General features: G+C 23.4%; 1 protein-coding gene across 2 annotated transcripts in view; it reads right to left on the minus strand.

Moving 5' to 3' along the window:
* LOC117173173 (fatty acid hydroxylase domain-containing protein 2) overlaps positions 1–20,195 on the minus strand; it is a 63,690-nt gene that overhangs the window by 25,320 nt on the left and 18,175 nt on the right. Inside the window, exon 1 of one of the 2 annotated variants that reach the window (XM_033361589.1) lies at positions 17,314–17,453. The exons of the other annotated variant lie outside the window; for it this stretch is intronic. Coding sequence (XP_033217480.1) covers positions 17,314–17,377 — 64 coding nt within the window. The 5' untranslated portion in view covers positions 17,378–17,453. Of the gene's footprint in view, positions 1–17,313; positions 17,454–20,195 lie in introns of those variants that run through there. 2 annotated transcript variants of the gene reach the window in all.

Below are 20,195 nucleotides of genomic sequence, written 5' to 3' on the forward strand. Positions count from 1 at the left end.
TTAGTCGGATTGGAATTCTTGTTTTGAAATCGGATTAGGTTGGTATGAATCGGATTATCATTCTTATTTCTACTTCGGATAAAATCTAATAGGAATATTTGTCTCAAACTCGGATTGCATCGGATTCAGTCAGATAGAAATCTTGATTTAGCCTTGGATTAGTTCAGATTCAGCCGAATAGAAATCTTGGTTAGACATTGGATTAGTTCGGATTCAGTCAGATAGATATCTTGGTTTGATTTCGGATTAGTTCGCAGTCAGTCGGATAGAAATTTTTGTTTAATTGCGGATTAGATTGGAACAAAACTATTTGGTGCGGACACAAATACTAATTATTTTTCTAATAATTTTTTTCTACTAATTCCGATTTAAAGAGATAATTATTTTTTAATTCGATTTTTTTCTTTCAATTAAAATAAGAAAAAGAGCTCTAAAGTCCTAATTCAGAACTCGAATTCGATAAAATGTAGAACACAGATTTTAGGGTAAAGAAATACATATAGAGACATAATCTTTTATCAATTCTCAGTCAGGCACTTGAATAATCCAAATCTTTTAAAAGACCTTTCCCGATGACTGATGGCTAAATCCATCGGCTAAAAATAAATCGAACTTGTATATATAAACTTCTAACCGTAAAAGCGCATGTGAAGTGATAGGATGGAAAATCACGAATGTTCCTGAATTTTAATCAAGAATGTGGAACGAGCGGTCAATGTTTGTGAATAACGGTGTCGTAAAAATAAAATTTCAGTTCATGATGCAAAAAAGTACATTAAAACCGCAGAATTTTTTAAAAGTTTTTTAAATTGATTAAACTTTTTTTAGGTGAATATTTAAACCAAATAGGTCCATTTTCAACTAAAAATATGAATTTTTAATCCAGCAGGTTCATTTTCCACAAAACACATGAATTTTGAAAATAAAAATAAAATAAAAAATGATTTTCCTACCCAAAATCAAATAATTACGTTTTCAGATAAAAAAAAAATAATTTTCAACCATAAAAAAAGTTTTCCTCTTAATAGTAAAATCCTGAGGCAAAAAAGACTAATTTTTTATCAAACACTGCATTTTTGACGAAAGATAAATGAAATTTTGACAAAAGGAGTTAAATTTCCAATCCGAAAAAACGAATTTTCAACTAAAAAATTTTAATTTTCAACAACAAAAAATTACTTTTGAATAAAGTAAGTCAACTTTCGACTAATTGGTTAAGTTTTCAGCGAAACAAGATCAATTTAAAAATCGGAATAATTACAATTTCAACCAACAAGATGAATTGTTAATCAAAAACAATAAAAAAAGAAAGAATTTTTAGCAAATAGTTAAATTTTCAACAAAAAGGATGAATTTAAAACCAAAAATGTTTTCACCAAGGAATAGTTAAATTTTTAACGAAAGTAATTTAACTATAAATAAAATAGTGAAATTTTTAATTAAAAAGAAAAATTAAAGAAAAGGAATAGTCAGATTTTTAACAAAATAGATTAAGTTTCAAGCAAAAAGAAGGAATTTTTAACACCATAGTTAAATTTTCAACAAAAAAGATGATTTTTCAACTTAATTAATGATTCTTCAACCAAAAAATTCCACTTTTAACAATGTAGTTGAAAATTAAAGCAAGTAGTTCGTGGTTTAACTTTAAACAAATTATTAAAATTTTCGACTGAAAAAGGTAAATTAAAAAAATGGATAGTATTGTTACATTTTCAACCAAAAAGTTTAATTTTTAAACGAAAAAAAAGGTTTTTTTTTCAACATAGTATTTAAATTTCCAACAAAATTATAAATTTTTAACTCTAAAGATTCATTATTGACCAAAAAAATCTATTTTTAACAAATTAGTTGAAAAATCAATCAAGAAATATTAACATTTTCAAACAAAACAAAAAATTGTTTTTCATTCACTATTTCAAAACCAAGTAGTTGAATTTTGGCTAAAAGTGATCAAAGTTCTACCGAAAGAGATAATTTTCTGACAAAAGATTTCTATTTTTATTCAAGAGATATTTTTCAGTCAAGAGAAAAATTTCAACCAATTTGTTGAATGTTCACCAAAATAAGTTAATTTTTAACCCAAAAAGACAAATTTTCAACAAAACATTTAAATTTGTAATCAAATGGAGAATGTAATTCTAACAAAATTTTTGCATTTTCATAAAAATAATTAAATTTTTAACCGAAAAAACATGGATTTTTTCAATACAATATTTAAATTTGCAACAAAAGGGATTAATTTTTTACTTAAAAGATTCATCTTGAACTAAAATTTTTTAACAAAACTGTGGCATTTTCATAAAAATTATTAAATTTTTAACCGAAGAGAGAGGATTTTTTCAACACAATATTTTAATTTACAACAAAAGAGATAAATTTTTAACTTAAATCATTCATCTTTAATCAAAAACTTTTAACAAAATTGTTGTGTTTTCATAAAAATAATTAAATTTATAACTGAAAAAGATTCATTCTCAACTCAAAATATAATAGTAGAATACTGAATCAAAAATAATAATAATACAAAAATAGTTTTATTTTCTTGTTACTGAAATTTCTTTCAAACTTAAAAAAAAAATTAGCGTTCCCTGGAGCCTCAAATAATTTTTGTTTTTGTTTGAAAATTTATTCCACGAATGCAAAAATGATATTGAATTTTTCCATACACAATTCTCGGTAGAATATAAGAATATAAAATTCAGAATTAAAAAAAATTACTTAATGTAGAATTTTTTGTTAATGATTAAAAATTTATATAAAAAAGGTTGAAAGTCCTCAAAAATTCCAAAAAATAACAAAACTTTGTTTGTTATAATTAAATAATGGCCCATCTCTTCAAATAAATTTTAATTTAGCCTATTTAGTGAGTAACTTTTTCTTGGACGAACAAAACTTTTGTTTCATCAAATTTTGTTTTTTAAATGAAAAAATTTGTATTAATTCTTATTTTATATATTATTCTGTTAAATATATTTTCTTGACTAGAAATTTATTCTCTTCTGCCAATAAAATATAATCTCAATTCGAATTGATTTTGATTTTTCTTAAATCTCAAATTTCAACTAATTTAATCAATAACTTTTATAAATATTATTTCTTAACTAGTTTTTCAATTAGAAATGAAAAAGAACAGACGGTTTTTAATTAATATAAAATATAATTAATAATCATGAATTAAAACAAATTTAAAAATAGCTACTTCAGCTCTTACACAATTTTAATTTAATTAAATTTTGATGTGCATAATTTAAAATTATGCAGTTTAGAAGATTTTTTTTAAATAGTTCATTTTTAAGAATTTATAATAGAAAATATTTCTTTTTTGCAAATTCTTATTTTTTAAGTTTTGTTGAGATTTTTATTATCTGTTTGAAAATGTAATTATTTTATTGAAAATTCATCAATTTGGTTGAAGAATAATTCTTTTGTTGTTGAAAATTTCATTGTGCTGTTGATAATAATTCTCCTTCACGAGTTTAAATACTAAACTATTTGTTTGAAACTAAACTTTAATATTCAATTTAAAAAAAAATATTAATAAAAATTCATAAATTTTCATGGTTTTGGACATTTAAAACCAGAGTTTCAATTCCGTATAGTCCATATTAAAGAAATTTCGACTGCTAATCATCAAAATTACAGAATTTTTAATTGCAAAACTTAACGCTTCCATAATATTTAATTGTAGTTTTTTTTCAAAATTTTTTAATGTTAAATATGTATCAATAAAAATTCTTAAATTTGAAGGAGTTTAACGAACAAAAGTAAAAATTTCAATCCTTGAAATTAAAAATACTTCAAATGTAGGTTATATGATCAAAATTACATAATTTTTAATTGTTAGAAAAAATTAGAAAATTACAGAATTCTTCATAGGAAAATTTCACAATTAATAATTCCTAAGATTAATATTTGAAACTTTTTTTTTAATAGTTCAATTTTTAAGATTAATTATTGAAAATTGTTTAATATTCAATTCTTCAATTATTAATACTTAAGAATTTGAAAATATTTCAGTTTACAGAAATATAAATGGCTATTAATAACTTTGCATGTTCTTGAAAATTTTCGAATTCAAAAGTTAAATTTTTAATTCCTAATAAAGTTTTAAATTCTGAAACTTGAAACTTGCGTAATTTTAGATTGCAAATTTTTATGGTAAAAAATTCTTTGATTTTCAAGATTTACATTTTAAAGCTCTGCAGTTCTGTAGATTTTTTATGGAAAATAATCGATTTTTAACGATTTGCAATGTATTCTTAAATTTTAAAGATTTATAAATGAAAATTCTTACATATGCAAATACGATTTTGATGATTTTAAACATCAAAAAGTCAAGAATTTTGAAATCTGTATCATCTAATTTGAATTTTTTCAATTCTTTGAATTAAAAAATGAAGTATCACTTAACATTAATATTAAAAAATTAAAATTAAGAAGAATTCATTTGGATTTTTTAAAAAATTGTTTTAATTCGTTCCAATTCTTTCAAGTATTTCGAATCGTTTGAATTCTTTTGAATTCTTTGAACTCTTTTGAATTCTCTGCATATGTTGAATTGTTCAAATGCTTTTAATTATTTGAATTCAAAAATTAAGTACTACTTATTACCAAGAACAAATTAAAATTGAGAAGATTTCATTTTAATTCTTCGAATGCACTTTTATTCATTGAATTATTTTAAATTCTTATGAATCATCGGAATTATTTTAATTCTTTTAAATGCTTTTGAATTATATCGAATTCTTTTGAATTCTTTTGAATTCTTGGAATTATTTTAATTTCTTTTCAGTTCTGTGCGCTATTTTCAATTCTTTTAGATCCTTTGAATTCTTTTTAATTCTCTTGAATTCTTTTCAATCCTTTGGATTCGTTTGAATTATGTGTGTTCTTTTGAATTCTTTGCAATCTGTTGAATTCGTTTCATACTCTAAGTTTTTTGAATTATTTGAATTAAAATATTAAGTATAGCTTAACAATAATATTAGCAACTTAAAATTAGTAAGAATTTATTAGAATGACTTGAATACATTTAGATTCTTTGAATTCTTTTAAATTTCGAGAATTATTTTAATTCTTTTGAATTATTTTGAATTTTTTAAATTCTTAGAACCCTTTTGAATTCTTTGAATTCTTGTGTATATTTAGAATCTTTCGAATTCTTTTGAATTTCAAATTCTAATATTAAACACTATTTAAAAACAAAAGTATTGATCTAAAATTAAAAAGTCGTTTTAATTCTTCGAATACTTTTGGATTCTTTCACTTCTTTATATTCTTTAAAATTCATTGAATCTTTTGAAATCGTTTAAATGTGGTGTATTCTTTTGAATTCTTTGCAATCTGTTGCATTGTTTTCATGCTTTGAATTTTTTGAATTCAAAAACTAAGTATTATTTAAAATTAATATTAACCACTTAAAATTGAGCAGAATTAATTTGAATTCTTTTTAATTGTATACACTCTTTAAATTTTTTAAATTCAAATATTAAGTGTTACTTAAAATTAAAAACAATTACCTAAAATTAAAAGGCCATTTCGATTCTTTAAATACTTCTAAATTCGTTTACTTTTTTTTAAATTTCGAATTATTTGAAATTCTTTCGAATTCTTTTGAATCCTTTGAATTCGTTTGAATTATGTGTATGCTCTCGAATTCTTTGCAATCTGTTTCTTTATTTTCGAGCTTTGCATGTTTTGATTTAAAAACTAGGTAATACTTGAAAAAAATATTAAAAACTTAAAATTAAGAAGAATTAGTTTGAATTCTTTTAAATTATTTTGAATTCGATTAAATTCTTTTGAATTTGTTTGAATTATTTTTATTCTTTTGAATCTTCGGAATTCTTTAAATACATTTGGATTCTTTTAATTCTTTTGAGTCGTAAAAATTCTTTGAATTCTGTGTATGCTTTTGACTTCTTTGTAATCCGTTGCATTGTTTACGAGCGTTGCATTTTTTGAATTCTTTGAATACTTTTTCATTTCGTTGAATTCTTTAAATTTGAAGATTTACAATCGAAGATTCGTAAACTTTTACAATTTGCAGTAGAAAAATCTGCAAAATTTAATAACTATAATAGAAAAGCATACAATTTTGAATGCCTCTTTTGTAAAAGTTTAATTTTGAATAATTAAAATCGACATTTATTCAATTTGAGATATTGTTAACAGTAAAAATAACAGCATTAATTCTTTTTTTATTATATTGTAATAATTAATTTATTACTTCCTTCACACGATTAAAATGAAAATAATATAATTTAAACAAGACTAAGTTTTTCAATAAACGAAGAAACGTTCAGATATTAAAAATAGATTTGATAAATAAATGCGAATTTATGAAAAAAGTTTAATGGAAATTTATTTGACACTCGTGGGCTTCAAGTTGAGGAAGTAAGTGATTCTGCGTGGGACAGTGATTTCCACTTGAATTTTTTTTTAGCTACCGGTATATTTTTCTAGCACTTACTCAGTGACTTGAAAATTATCGTTTATTTTATTTAAATCGTATTTTTGACTTTTTCTTTATTTAAACAATTTTTTATTAGGAGCCCTTCAAATTGCATTTTCGAATTTTTGAAAGATTTTTGGATGATTTCTATTTGAAATTGTCTTTTAAAATTTATCAAATGTTTCAAAAAGGAGCAACAAAAGTATGTTTAATTAAAATTGAAATCAAAGGTGAAATCAGGTGTCTAAAGTTTACGAGCTTTGGAAATTAGTTGTTTTAAAATTTGAAGCCCATTTATCGTCAGATTAAAATTTAAAGGCTTTTATATGGAATTCATTCAATTTCAACATGTGAAAGAAACTAGTATTTTTAATACTTTAATTTTTTTTAATTCTTATTTATTGAAAGATTTTCAATTGAATTTTTTGAAATTTGTGGAATATTGAAAGCTCTAAATTGTAAGTTAATTCCAATTTTAAGTTTCTAAATATAAAAAAAAATGATTTTGAATTAAAAAATGTTGTCAAATTTTTAATCAATTTTGAATCTCATGCATTTTGTTTCGAGAAATTTTTTAACATTATCGACAACATTTTTTTCTAAATAGAAGACTCGCAGGGCAATTTAAATCATTTAATATTTGTGGTGTTTCTGGTAATTTTGTAGTATTTTCATATTTAAAAAGTGGTAAACAATATTGAAGTATACATTTTTTTGTGATATTCAACTTACTAATTATAATAATTATTAGTTTAAAATTTCGATGATTATTCAGTATCAGGATTAGAATTTTTGAGGGGTTGAACAATTTACTTTTGAAAGAACACCAGATTTCTAGATTATAAAATAATCCCAAAAATTTAAAATAATTTCCAAATGTTTCACAATAATTTCGTAAAGATTTTAAAACTTTAAGATATTTCAGAGACTTAAAAAATTTCAAAACATTCAAAAAAATGTCAGAAGACTTCACAAGATTCCACGAAAATTTTAAAGCTTACAAGTTATTTCACAAAGGTTTCAAAGATTTCAAAGATTTCAAAGACTATAAAACAGTTCAAAATTTTTTTAAATATCCCACAAAGATTTCAAGGACTTCAAATACCTCACGAATATTTCAACGAGTTTAAACACATGTCTAAGATTTCAAGGATTTCAAAGATTTTACAAAGGTTTCAAAGATTTCAAAGATATCTGAATGATTTCAAAGATTTCAAACATATTACAGAAATTTCACAAAAGTGTTAACATCAGATTTCAAAGAGAAACAAAGATTTTTTAAATCATAGTAGGATTTCAAGGATTTCAAAGATATCATAAAGATTTCAAACTAAGTAAACAAATTTCGCAAAGGCATGTACGTCAGATTTCAAAGGTTTCAAAAATAACAAAAAGTTTCCAAAATCTTTCAAGGAATTCAAAGATTTTGCAAATATTTCAACGGCTACAACAAATTTCACCAAGATTTCTAATATCTCAAAAACATTTCATGGATTCTTAAGGCATCACACAGATTTCAAGGATTTTTAACATTTCACAAACGTTTCAAGAATTTAAAATATTTAAAAAGGGTTTCAAGGACTTCAAAGATATCACAACAATTTACAGGACTTCAAAGATTTCAAAAAATTGCAAGGATTTCAAAGATATCACTATAAGATTTCAAGGATTTCACAATGATTTCAAAGAATACAAAATATTTCTCAAAGATTTCAAATATCTTATCAATATTTCAAATATCTCACAAAGCTTTTAATGACTTTAAAAACATCACAAATATTTCAAGGATTTCAAAGCTATCACAATGCCAAGGATTTGAAGAATTTTACAAAGGTTTCATAGAGTACAAAATATATCGCAAGGATTTTAAATATTTCAAAAAGTTTTCAAGGATTTCAAAAACATTACAAATGTTTCAAGGATTTCAACGATATCACAAAGATTTCAACGATTTCATAAGCATCACAAATATTTCAAGTATATCAAAGATAGCACAAAGATTTCATTAATTACATTTAAAACTTTTAAAAGATTCCAAAAGATTTCACAAAAATTTCAAAAGATTTCACAAACATTTCAAAAGATTTTACAAATATTTTAAAGATATAACGTATTTCCAAATATTTTAGAAGATTTTTAAACTTTCAAAATTTTTCACAAAAGTTTCACAGATTTCACAAACAGTTTAGTATTTCAAAAATTACACATACGTGTTTCTAGCAGATTTTAAAGATTTCAAAAGATTTCGAAAGGTTCTAAAAGGTTGCAAAAGATTTTAGAAGATTTAAAGAGATTTCACAAACATTGCAAGGAGTTCAAAGATTTCACAAAGATTAAAAAAATTTTACGATGGCGTATGCATCAGATTTTAAGAGATTTCAAAAGATTTCACAAAACTGCAAAGATTTAAAAGTATTTAAAAGTATTTCAAAGGCGTGTACATCAGATTTCGAAGGTCTAACAAGGTTTCCAAATATTTAAGAAAATTTTAAAAGATTTTACAAAGATTTCAGAGATTGAAAAATTTTGAATCATTTCAAAAACATTCATATTTCAAGGATTTCAAATATATCACAAAGGTCTCAAGGATTTCAAGAATTTTGCAAAGATTTCAAAGAGTACAAAATATTTCATAAATATTTCCCATATCTCACAAAGATTTCAAGGATTTCAAAAACATCACAAAGTTTTCAAGGATTTCAAAGATGTCACAAATATTCCAAGGGTTTTAAGAACTTTACAAAGATTTCAAAAAGTACAAAAGATTTCATAAAGATTTCAAGTATCTTACAAAGATTTCAAGAATTTCAGAAATATCACACAGATTTAAATAATTTTCCAAATATTTCATAAAGATTTCAAATATCTTACAAAGATTTAAAGAATTTTACAAATATTTCAAAGAGTACAAAATATTTCACAAAGATTTCAAGGACTTCAAATATTCAAAAAAATTGCAAGGATTTCGAAGATATCACTAAGATTTCAAGGTTTTTACAACGATTTCGAAAAGTAAAAAATATTTCACAAAGATTTCAATGATTTCAAAGCATTAAGAAAAAAATGTTAAGGATTTCAAAGATATCACAAAAATTTCTAGGATTTCCAGAATTTTACAAAGATTTCAAATACTATAAAAGGTTTTTTAAGATTTCGAAGATCTCACAAAGATTTCAAGGATTTAAAAGATATTACACAGATTTTAAAAATTAAAAAAGATTTCACAAAGATTTAAAATATCTCACAAAAATTTTAAAAAGATTTCACAAAAATTGTACAAGATTTGACAAGGAGTTCAAAAGATATTAAAAATATTTTTAAAGTTCAAAAATATTTTTAAATAATTCATAAGATTTTCAAGACTTTCGAGACCTTCAAGTTTTCAAAATGTTTCAGAAATGTTTCACAGATTTCAGAGATTTAAGGATTTCAGAAATTTTCCATATGTGTATGTAGCAGATTGTAAACATTTCGAACTGTTTCAAGAGATTTCAAAAGATTTTAGAGAACTTAAAAAAACCTAAAAAACATTTTGAAGATTTCAAAGATTTCACAAACTTTCTAAAGATTTTAAAAAGGCGCGCGCATCAGATTTCAAGAGATTTCGAAAGATTTCACAATGATTTTAAAATATCTTAAAGATTTTAAATGTTTCAAAAGATTTAAAACGAATATTTCTGAATGTTTTAAAAGATCCAAGGATGTCAAAGATTAAGCAAGAATTCAAAAGATTTCACAATTTCGGATATATCACATTTCGAAGATTTGAAAAGATTTTAAAATATTTCAAATTATTTCACAAAGATTTCAAAGATTTATATTTCAAGGATTTTAATATTTGACGACGATTTCATAAAGACTCAAACAATTTAACATTGATTTCAAAAACTATTAAAAGATTTAAGAAGGTTTCAAATTATTTCACAAGATTTCAGGTTTCACAACTATTCTAAGGCTTTCAAATGATTCTAAAAGATTTCAAGTATTCCAAAGATTTCAGATCAATTTCAAAAGGTTGTAAACGATTTAAGAAGATTTCGAAAGATTTGAGAAGATTTCAAAGGATTTCAAATTTTTTTAGAAGATTGCAAAAGATTTTATTTCATTTTAAACGGGTTTCAGGGGATTACAAAAGACTGAGGAAGATTTAGAAAGTTTGAAAAAGATTTTAAAAGCTATTAAGAGATTTCAAAAGGTTTCACAAAGATTCAAAGAGTGTCAGAAAAATTTCAAGTATTTGAAACAATTTTAAAAGATTTGAGAAGATTCGCTAATATTTTAATTTTTTTAATGATTTAAAGCTATTTCGAAACATTTTAGAAGATTTCAAACAATTTCAAAATATTTGAACGATTAAATTTAAAAAAATTTAAGATTACAAAAATATTTCAAAGACCCTAAACGGTATCAAAGGACTGCACAATGATTTCCAAAAGAATAAAAATATTTGAAAATATTTAAAAATAAGATTTAAAAAGATTTTTAGGATTAATAACATTACAAAAGGATTCAAAAGATTTCATAGGGGTGTGCACATCATATTAAATTTTTCTAACATTTTAGACGATTAATTGTAAAAAAATTGGGAAAAATTTTTTTTTTAATGTTGAAAAATTGTTCTATGCATTTTAGTGACAGGCATTATTTCCGATTATTCGGTGGAGGAGACATGGCATCGTGTCAGTCGATCGACGACCCTTTGACGCATTCCCTATATGTACTCAAATCGCAAATGTCATTTGGTGAAAACAAGCGGAAATTTTCAATCGTCCTCGAATTCATTGTAAATCCATTTAACTTCGATTATAAACGAAGGGTGGCCTCCTAATTTTCAGTACAATCACCACTTTAAATTGAAAAAAATGTATTAGAAATACAAGACTTGTTTCAAACAAATTGCTAAATAAATGATAAATTATGGCATTATGCAAAATATAAATAGAAAATGTCTGGAGTCCTATTTTTACCTTTTATTTTCAGAAAACTCCTGATATCTTTGGAATCTTTGGCAATCTTTTCCAATCTTTCGAAACCCTTTGAAATTGTTTGAAATCTTTGAATTTGCTGTGAAATTATTTAAAACTTCTAAAATCGTTGAAAATCTTTTGACATATTTAAAAAAATTTAAAGCCTTTAGAAATAGTTTGAAATCTTTGTGAAATCGTTGTGAAATGTTTTTAAATCTTCTCAAATCTTTTCAAATCGTTTTAAATATTTTGGAATCGTTTAAAATTTTCTAAAATCTTTAGAAATCTTCTAAAAACTTTTAAAATTTTCTCAAATCTGTTGAAACTGTTTTAAATCTTTGAAATATTTGTGAAATCTTTTGAAATCTTCTCAAATCTTTTAAAACCGTTTGAAATCTTTGAAATCTTCTAAAATCTTTGTGAAATGTTCTGAAATCTTTTAAAATGTTTGTGAAATTTTTTAACTCTTCTCAAACTTTTTGAAACCTTTTGAAATTGTTTTAAATCTTTGGAATTGTTGGAAAATCTGTTGAATCCTAATGAAATATTTAAAATCCTTAAAATATTTTGAAATATTTTTTTAAAATATTGTCAGGTGTTTCAAATCTTTTTTAAATCTTTGAAATATTTTGAGATATTTTGGAAACATCTAAAATCGTTTGAAATTTTTAAAATCTTCTAAAATCTTTGTGAAATCGTTTAAAATCTTTTATAAATCTTTTGAAATCTTCTAAAAGCTTTACAAATCTTCTCAAATTTGTTAAAATCTTTTGAAGGCGTTTTAATTCTTTGAAATATTTTCAGATCTTTAAATTCTTTGTGAAAGTTTTTGAAATCTTCTCAAATATTTTAAAATCTTTTGTAAACGCTTTAAATCTATGAAATTGTTGCAAAATCTGTTGAGTTTTTGTGAAATAGTTTAAAATATTATAAAATCTTTTGAAATCTTCTCAAATCTGTTGAAATCTTTTGAAATGTTTTTTTGAAATCTTCTCGAATCTTTTGAAACCATTTGAAATCGTTTAAAATCTTTAGAATCTTCTAAAATCTTTGTGAAATTGTTTTAAATCTTCTAAAACTTCTAGAAACTTCTGAAATCTTCTTAAATCTGTTGAAATATTTTAAAATTTGTGTGAAATATTTTGAAATCTTTTTTAACATTTGTGAAATTTTTTGAAGTCTTATCAAATATTTTGAAATCTATAGAAATCGTTTGAAATCTTTGAAATCTTCTAAAATCTTTGTGAAATCTTTAAAAATCTTTGTAAAATCGTTTTAAATGTTCTTAAATCGTTTGAAACCTTTTAAAATCGTTTGAAATCTTTGAAATCTTCTAAAGCTTTGTGAAATTGTTTACAATCTTTTAGAACTTCTAAAAACTTTTGAAATCTTCTGAAATCTGTTAAAATCGTTTGAAATTTGCTAAAATCTTTGTAAAATCATTTGGAAACTTTTGAAATCTTCTCAAATCTTGTGAAACTTTTTGAAATTGTTTTTAATCTTTGGAATTGTTGCGAAATCTGTTGAATTCTAGTGAAATTTTTCAAATCCTCGAAATATTTTGAAATATTCTTTTTAAATCTTGTCAAATGTTTTAAATCTTTCTGAAATATTTGTGCAGTCTTCTGAAACCCTTTTGAAATCATTGAAATATTTTTATATCTTTGAAATCATCCAAAATCTTTTGAAATCTTCTCAAGTCTGATGAAATCTATTGAAGTCGTTTGAAATCATTGAAATATTCTATAATTTTTTTGAAATCTTTTGAAATCTTATAAAATCTTTTGAAACCTTTTGAAATCGTTTGAAATCTTTGGAATCATCTATAATATTTTGAAATCTTTTCAAACCTAATGAAAGCCATTAAAATCGTTTGAGATCTTTGAAATCTTCTATAATCTTTGTGAAATCTTTTGAAATCTTCTCAAATCTTTTAAGACCTTTTGAAACCGTTTTAAATCTTTTGAATTTTCTAAAATCTTTGTGAAATCGTTTAAAATATTTTAAAAGTTCTAGAAACTTTCGAAATCTTCTCAAATTTGTTGAAATCTTTTTAAATCTTTCTGAAATCTTTGTGCAGTCTTCTGAAACCATTTGAAATCTTTGAAATGTTTTTAGATTTTTGGAATCATCCAAAATCTTCTGAAATCTACTAAAAACTTTTAAAATCTTCTCAAATCTGTTAAAATCTTGTGAAATCTTTCAAAACCTTATGAAATCGTTCCAAATCTTTAAAATATTTGCGAAATCTTTTTAATCCTGATAGAATCTTTAAAATCTTTAAAAATATAATTTGCAAACCTTTTCAAATGTTTTAAATATAGCAAATGTTTTTGAAATATTCTCAAATCTTCTGAAACCTTTTAAAATTGTTTTAAATCTTTAAAATCGTTATAAAAATTGTTACATCTTTGCGAAATCTTGGAAATCCTTGAAATCTCTTGAAACCTTTTAAAATCTTCTGAAACCTTTTAAAAATGTTCAAAATCTTCAAAATTGTTGTGACATCTGTTAAATCTTTGTAATAGATGTGAAATCTTTTGAAATCTCCTCAAATATTTTAAACTCTTCTCAAAAGTCTCTTAAAGCCTTTTGAAATTGTTTAAAATCTTTGAAACTGCTGTGAAATCTTTGAAATCATTGTAAAATATTTTTTATTTTTATAAAATCTTTAAAATCACTCTGAAATCTTTTTGCAGTCTTTTAAAACCGTTTTAATTTTTTGAAATATTTGAAATCTTTGTGAAATCTCCTAAAATATTTTCAAAATTTCAGAAATATTTTTTGAAATATTTTGAAATATTTACAACATTTTTAATATTTTAAAATCTTTGAAATATATGTGAAATCCAAAAATTCTAAATCCTTTTTTTCCCTTTTTGCCTAAGAAAGAAAAGTATTGAAAATATCGGTCGTACCAAAAAATTATTAGGAATAAAAATAAGCGGGGATGAAAAAACACATTTTTTATGGACTATGGATTTTTCTATACAACCAAACGTTCTCGATAAAAATAATACATAAATGGATGAGAAATATGATCTTATCATGTTACAAAAATGTTAAAGAAAGTTCTATCGGTTGCAAATTAATTTCAAACATTTAATCATTTTCTTCAACAGGTTATCGAACGTTTTTTCCAAATTGTTAAAAACAGAAGATTAGAAGTTGTGAAAAATTGGACAAAATTTTTTTTTTATTTTAGGAAAATTTTTTCCGATTTGCAATTTGTAAAGTACTTTATTTTGGCTCTGCTAGACAAATCATTCGAAAAAATTAATCAACTTTATAACATTTTTGATAATATCCAACAACTGAATACTTTGAATTTATGGGTGTCCAAAAATGTTTTTTTGATTTTCGCAACTTTTTTACTAAAAAGCAAGACTCAAATACATGCTCATTCATCAAATAAAATTTCACGTTTTTCAACAAACTATTCTTTCGCGAGCGGTTAGTTTTATCGATAGAATCCTTCAAAATAAAAATTTTATTTTTACATCTCTCCAATAATTTTTTTTTTCGTCCAACTTAAATTTTTTTTTCGAAAAACGGTTTGTTTTTTTCGATAGAATGCTTCAAAAATAAAATGTATTTTTTGCACGCTTCCAATGATTTTTGTTTTCAATAATTTTTCGATGCAATTAATAGGAAATAAATAAAAAAAATTACTTTTTTCGGCTGAGCAAGGCATTATTTTTTTTATTTTAATGAAACTTTAAAGTTTTCTTTTCAAGCAAAAAAGGAAAATATAGGACTCTAGGCATTTTTAATTACAAAAGTTTGTATTTTATGCTACGCCCTACTATAAATTTGTAGTAAAAAAAAATTAATGACTTTTTATTTTTGTGAAAGTAAAAAATCCTGAATTGTCAAATTCCTCTTCTTTTTTAAATTAAAAAAATAAAAGCTTCGTGTTGTATAATCGCTAGAAAGAAAAATATTATTTTATAGTGGCGACTTAGCGGCGCTTATTTAAATTTGAAAAAATCAATAAAAGATACAATTTTTGTTTTTCAATTCGGTGAACTTTCAGACATAGATTAGGAAAATTAAAATTATATTAAAATAAAGAGAAAAACAACATTTTTTATGTTTTCTTTATAAATATTAATTTTTTAATTGAATAAAAGGAAATGAAGGATTTAGCAAAACAATATTGCAAGTTATTTAGAAATTAATTTACTGCTGTTGATGACAACCAGAAGTAAATCGTTACCTATTATTGAAAAATTAAATAATGAAAATTTAAATTCAGTTGCTGCAATTTTTTTTTATTTAAAAGTTTCCAATTTTATATGGTTTAAAATTATTTGATTTTAGAGGAAATAAATTAAGGATTTGATTTTGAATTCATTCAAGGAATTTCTAAACTAAAATTAGAAAAAAATTAAAATTTAGAAGCAAAAGTATTTAAAATTTTATTTTTTATTTTTTTATACAATTATTTTTTAAATTACTCAACATTTTCAGATGATAATTAGAAGTAAAGATTAATCTATTATTGCGCAATTAATAACAAATTTTTCAATTTTATATCGAATTTTTAGGATCTGGTCCACAAATTAAAAAGTTTTGAGATTTAAATTACAATTTTATAATAAATAATTATAGAAATGTGCAAGAATTCAACTATTTGTTTAAAAATTCTTCTTTGTCGTAGAAAGTTAATCTTTTTGGTTGAAAATTCAACTTTTTTTTTTGAAATTTTAATTATATTTTTATAAAATTTAACCTTTTTATTGAAAATTATACTATTTTTTTGATATTGCTTTTTTCCTGTTTGAAATAGCAACTATTGTATTTTTCGTAAAAAAGTCATCTTTTGGTTTAAAATTAAATAGTTTTTGGTTGAAGTTTAATATTTTTTGTTTAAAAATTTGACTACTTAGTTTGAAAATTCATCTCTGTGGGTAGAAAATTCCAGTATTAATTAAAAAATTAAACTACTTTATTGAAAATTGCAGTATTTTGTTAAAAAATCTTCCTTTTTCGTCAAAAATTAAACTGTTTTGTTAGAAAAAAAATTGTCGTTAAAAATTAAACTGTCTTCTAAAAAATACAACTTTCTTTAATTGAAATTTAATCTCTTTTGTTTATAAATTCGATTTAATTATTTTGTTAAAAATGAAACTATTATTAGTAATTTTTTATTGGCATGAATTGCCATCATGTTACATAGTTTTTTTTTCTTTTCCTTATTCTGTAACTATCATCGTTATGATTTTTACTATTCTATTTTTTTTTTTATTATTTCACTTTGTTCTAATTTGTTGTATTTTATTGTTAAGACATATTCCCACCAGGGATTTTTCAGTCTTAGATTTCACTTTTTATTTTTTTAAACAGAAATATTAAATAGAAGTGAACCGCGATTTTCATTTTCAAATCGAAATAACACAATTTTTAAACCATTTTTTTACTTCTCTTATTATAGTTTTTATTATCATACTTTGTAATATTTTTAAATTACTATTCCACCATTATATTATTCAAGTTTTTAAAGAGATAAATTAATATTTATACTGCTCACTATTTAATTATTTATTTCACTTAATTTTGTAATTAAAAAAAAATCAAAACTTTTTTGCTAAACTTAATACTTTTATTTCAGTTTTTCCACTTATTTGAAGAAAACTTGACCCTCCTTCGAATTTCTGTCTAAAATAGGACAAAATAGTTTCCATGTTTACGAGAAACCAGAGAAGATTAATAGCTTTTCTTGCAAGGGTCACTCAAGATATTTACCAAATTTTGAACTATATAGCCCGCGAGACCGATTCAAATTGGATTTGAAATTCGCGCGGAACCGGAAATGGGACTATTAAGGCACCATTGTACGAAACTTTGGCCCGATTTTTAATTTAAATTCGAAAATGGATCGCGACTCACTTTTTTCCTGCGAATTGTTATGGTTCCCTCTCGAGGAACATTTTCTGCTTCTCTTCCGATACATCCCGACAAACTGGTTTCGTGAGCAGAGTTCGCTTGCACTAGACTCTCACGAAATGCGCGCGCTCCATCTCGTGGCTTTAAACTTTAGCAAAAATAATAAAAGTCCAGTTGAACTTTTTTAATGCCAATAGCCTTCGGCTTCGACAATTTCAAGATCATGATTCCTTTATGAGAAAAGGGGCAACGTTTTTTTATTTATTATCATTTTTTTTTATTATAATAGTTGGGCATAACGATACAGAAAAAGACATTTTAGGACGAATGAAAAATTCAGAAAAATAACATTCCCGTCACTGTAAAATTCCGAAATTGGAAAATTTTTAAATCATAAAATTCTCGAATATAATAATACCCCGAATAATAAAAGTTTCAATTTATAAAATTCTCCAATAAATTATTTGATAATAATAGAAATTAAAAATAAATACAAAAAGAAAAGGAAGGGGATTTTATTCGTTGCCTTCTCTTTTTCTTTCCTCGTTTTTATTTTTGTCTAAAAAATAAATTTTTTCTCCTCGTTTTTCGACACAATTTTAAATTTTTTCAAATTGGAATAGGAAAATTTTATGATAGTTCTCAAAATTTAGTCGTTGGATTCTTGGTTTTATTTTCAGGAATTCTGCACATTAATTTTATTATTGACTCTTGAATAGGATTTTAAATTTTATTTTATTTTCATTTAAATTTCTTAAATTTCTAAATTTTCAGATTCCCAAATAATACAATTTTGGAATTAAAACATTTTCAAATAATATAATTCCCAAATTGAAAAGTTCCCAAAAAATAAAGAGTAATGAAATTTCCGAGTTGGAATATTCCCCAATAATATCATTTCCAAATAAGAAAATTTCTGAATAACAAAATTTCCGAATTTAAAAATTCCCGAAAAAGTAAATTTCCGATTTTAAAAATTCCCCAAAAAGAAAATTTTCAATTATAACATTTCCGAATAATGAAATTCCCAAATTGTAAAATTCCCAAATAATAAAACTGCTGAATGATAAAATTCACGTATTTGCATAATTCATGAATAATAAAATTTCTGAATTGAAATCTCTCGAATTATAAAATTCCCGAATAATAGAATACGCGAATAATGAAATTTCCAAATAATTAAAATTCTGAATAATAAAATCCCCGAATTGAAATGATTCCAAATAATAAAATTTTCGTATTATAAAACACCCTAATAATAAAAATCCCTGAATAGAATATTTCCGAATAATCAAATTCTTAAATTCTAAAATAAAAAAATTTTCGAATGATAAAATTTCCAAGTTGGAAAATTCCCGAGTAATATTTCCAAATAAAAAATTTTCCGAATAATAAAATTCGCGGATTGGAATATACCCGAATAATAAAATATTTTCGAATAATAAAACTTCCGAATGGGAAAACTTCCGAATAATAAAATTACCAGAAAAAAAAAACATTCCCGAATCATAAAAATCTCGGAATAATTAAATTCCCCAATTGGAAAAATCTCAAATAATAGCATTTCCGAACAGTTTATAATATGAAAACAAATTCTAAAATTACGGATTAATAAAATTTCTGAATTGCAAATTCTCGACTTATAAACTTCCTGAAGAATATAATTTCAGAATAATAAAATTTCTGAATAACAAAATTTTCAATTTATAAAATTCCCGAATTATAAAAATTCCAATAATAAAATTCCCAAATTGGAAAATTCCAGAATAATAAACTTTCCAAATTGGTAAATTCCCGAATAATAAAATTTACGGATTGAAAAATTTCCGAGTGATAAAATTCCTGAATGACAATATCCCCGAATAATAAAATTCCTGACTAATAAAATTTCCAAATTGAAAAAATCTTGAATTACAACATTTCCGAAAATTTTACAATATTACCAGATTATAAAATTCTCGAATAATAAAATTTCCAAATAATTCAATTCACAAATAATAAAATCCCTGGATTGGCTTATTTCCAAATAATAAAATCTTCGAATAATAAAACGCCCGAATAATAAAATTTTCAAATATGTTAATAAAATTCCCGAATAATACAATTTCTGCAATTATAAGATTCCCGAATAATAAAATTCTCGGAATGGAATATTTACGAATAATAAAATTTTCGAATTATAAAATTTCCAAATAATAAAATTTCCGAGTTGGAAAATTCCCGAATAATAATAATTCCAAATAAAAAATTCTTGAATAATAAAATTCCCGGATTGAAATATTCCCGAATTATAACATATTTCCGAATAATAAAATTTTCGAATTGAAAAATTCCTCAATGATAAAATTCTTGAATAATACAATTCGAAATATTTCCAAATATACCATTTTTACATTATAAAATTCCCGAATAATAAAATTTTCGAGTTGAAAAATTCCCGAATTATAAAATTCTCGGAATATTAACATTCCCAAATTATAAAAATAGCGAATAATAAAATTCCTGAATAATAAAATGCTTGATTTATAAAATTCGCAAATTGGAAAAATCTCAAATAACAAAATTCTTGACAGTTTACCCTATTACCGAATTTAAAAATTCCCTGAGATTGAAATGGCCAAATCATAAAATATCCGAACTAGAAGGTTCCCGAATTATAAAATTGACCATTTTTATTGATTAAATTTTTAATATTATCTATTTATTAAAAATATAATAATCAAATAGTTTCATGAAAAAAATTATCTTTTATGCTTAAAGTTTCTAAAATTAGTGTCTGAATTAAAAATAACAATAATTGAAGAAACATATTTCTGGATGCAATTTTCGTCCAATTATTGTTATTTTAAATTCAAACTACAATTTATAAAACTTAAAACATCAGA

This window comes from Belonocnema kinseyi, chromosome 5, assembly GCF_010883055.1.
Source record: "Belonocnema kinseyi isolate 2016_QV_RU_SX_M_011 chromosome 5, B_treatae_v1, whole genome shotgun sequence".
NCBI classification, from domain to species: Eukaryota; Metazoa; Arthropoda; class Insecta; order Hymenoptera; family Cynipidae; genus Belonocnema; species Belonocnema kinseyi.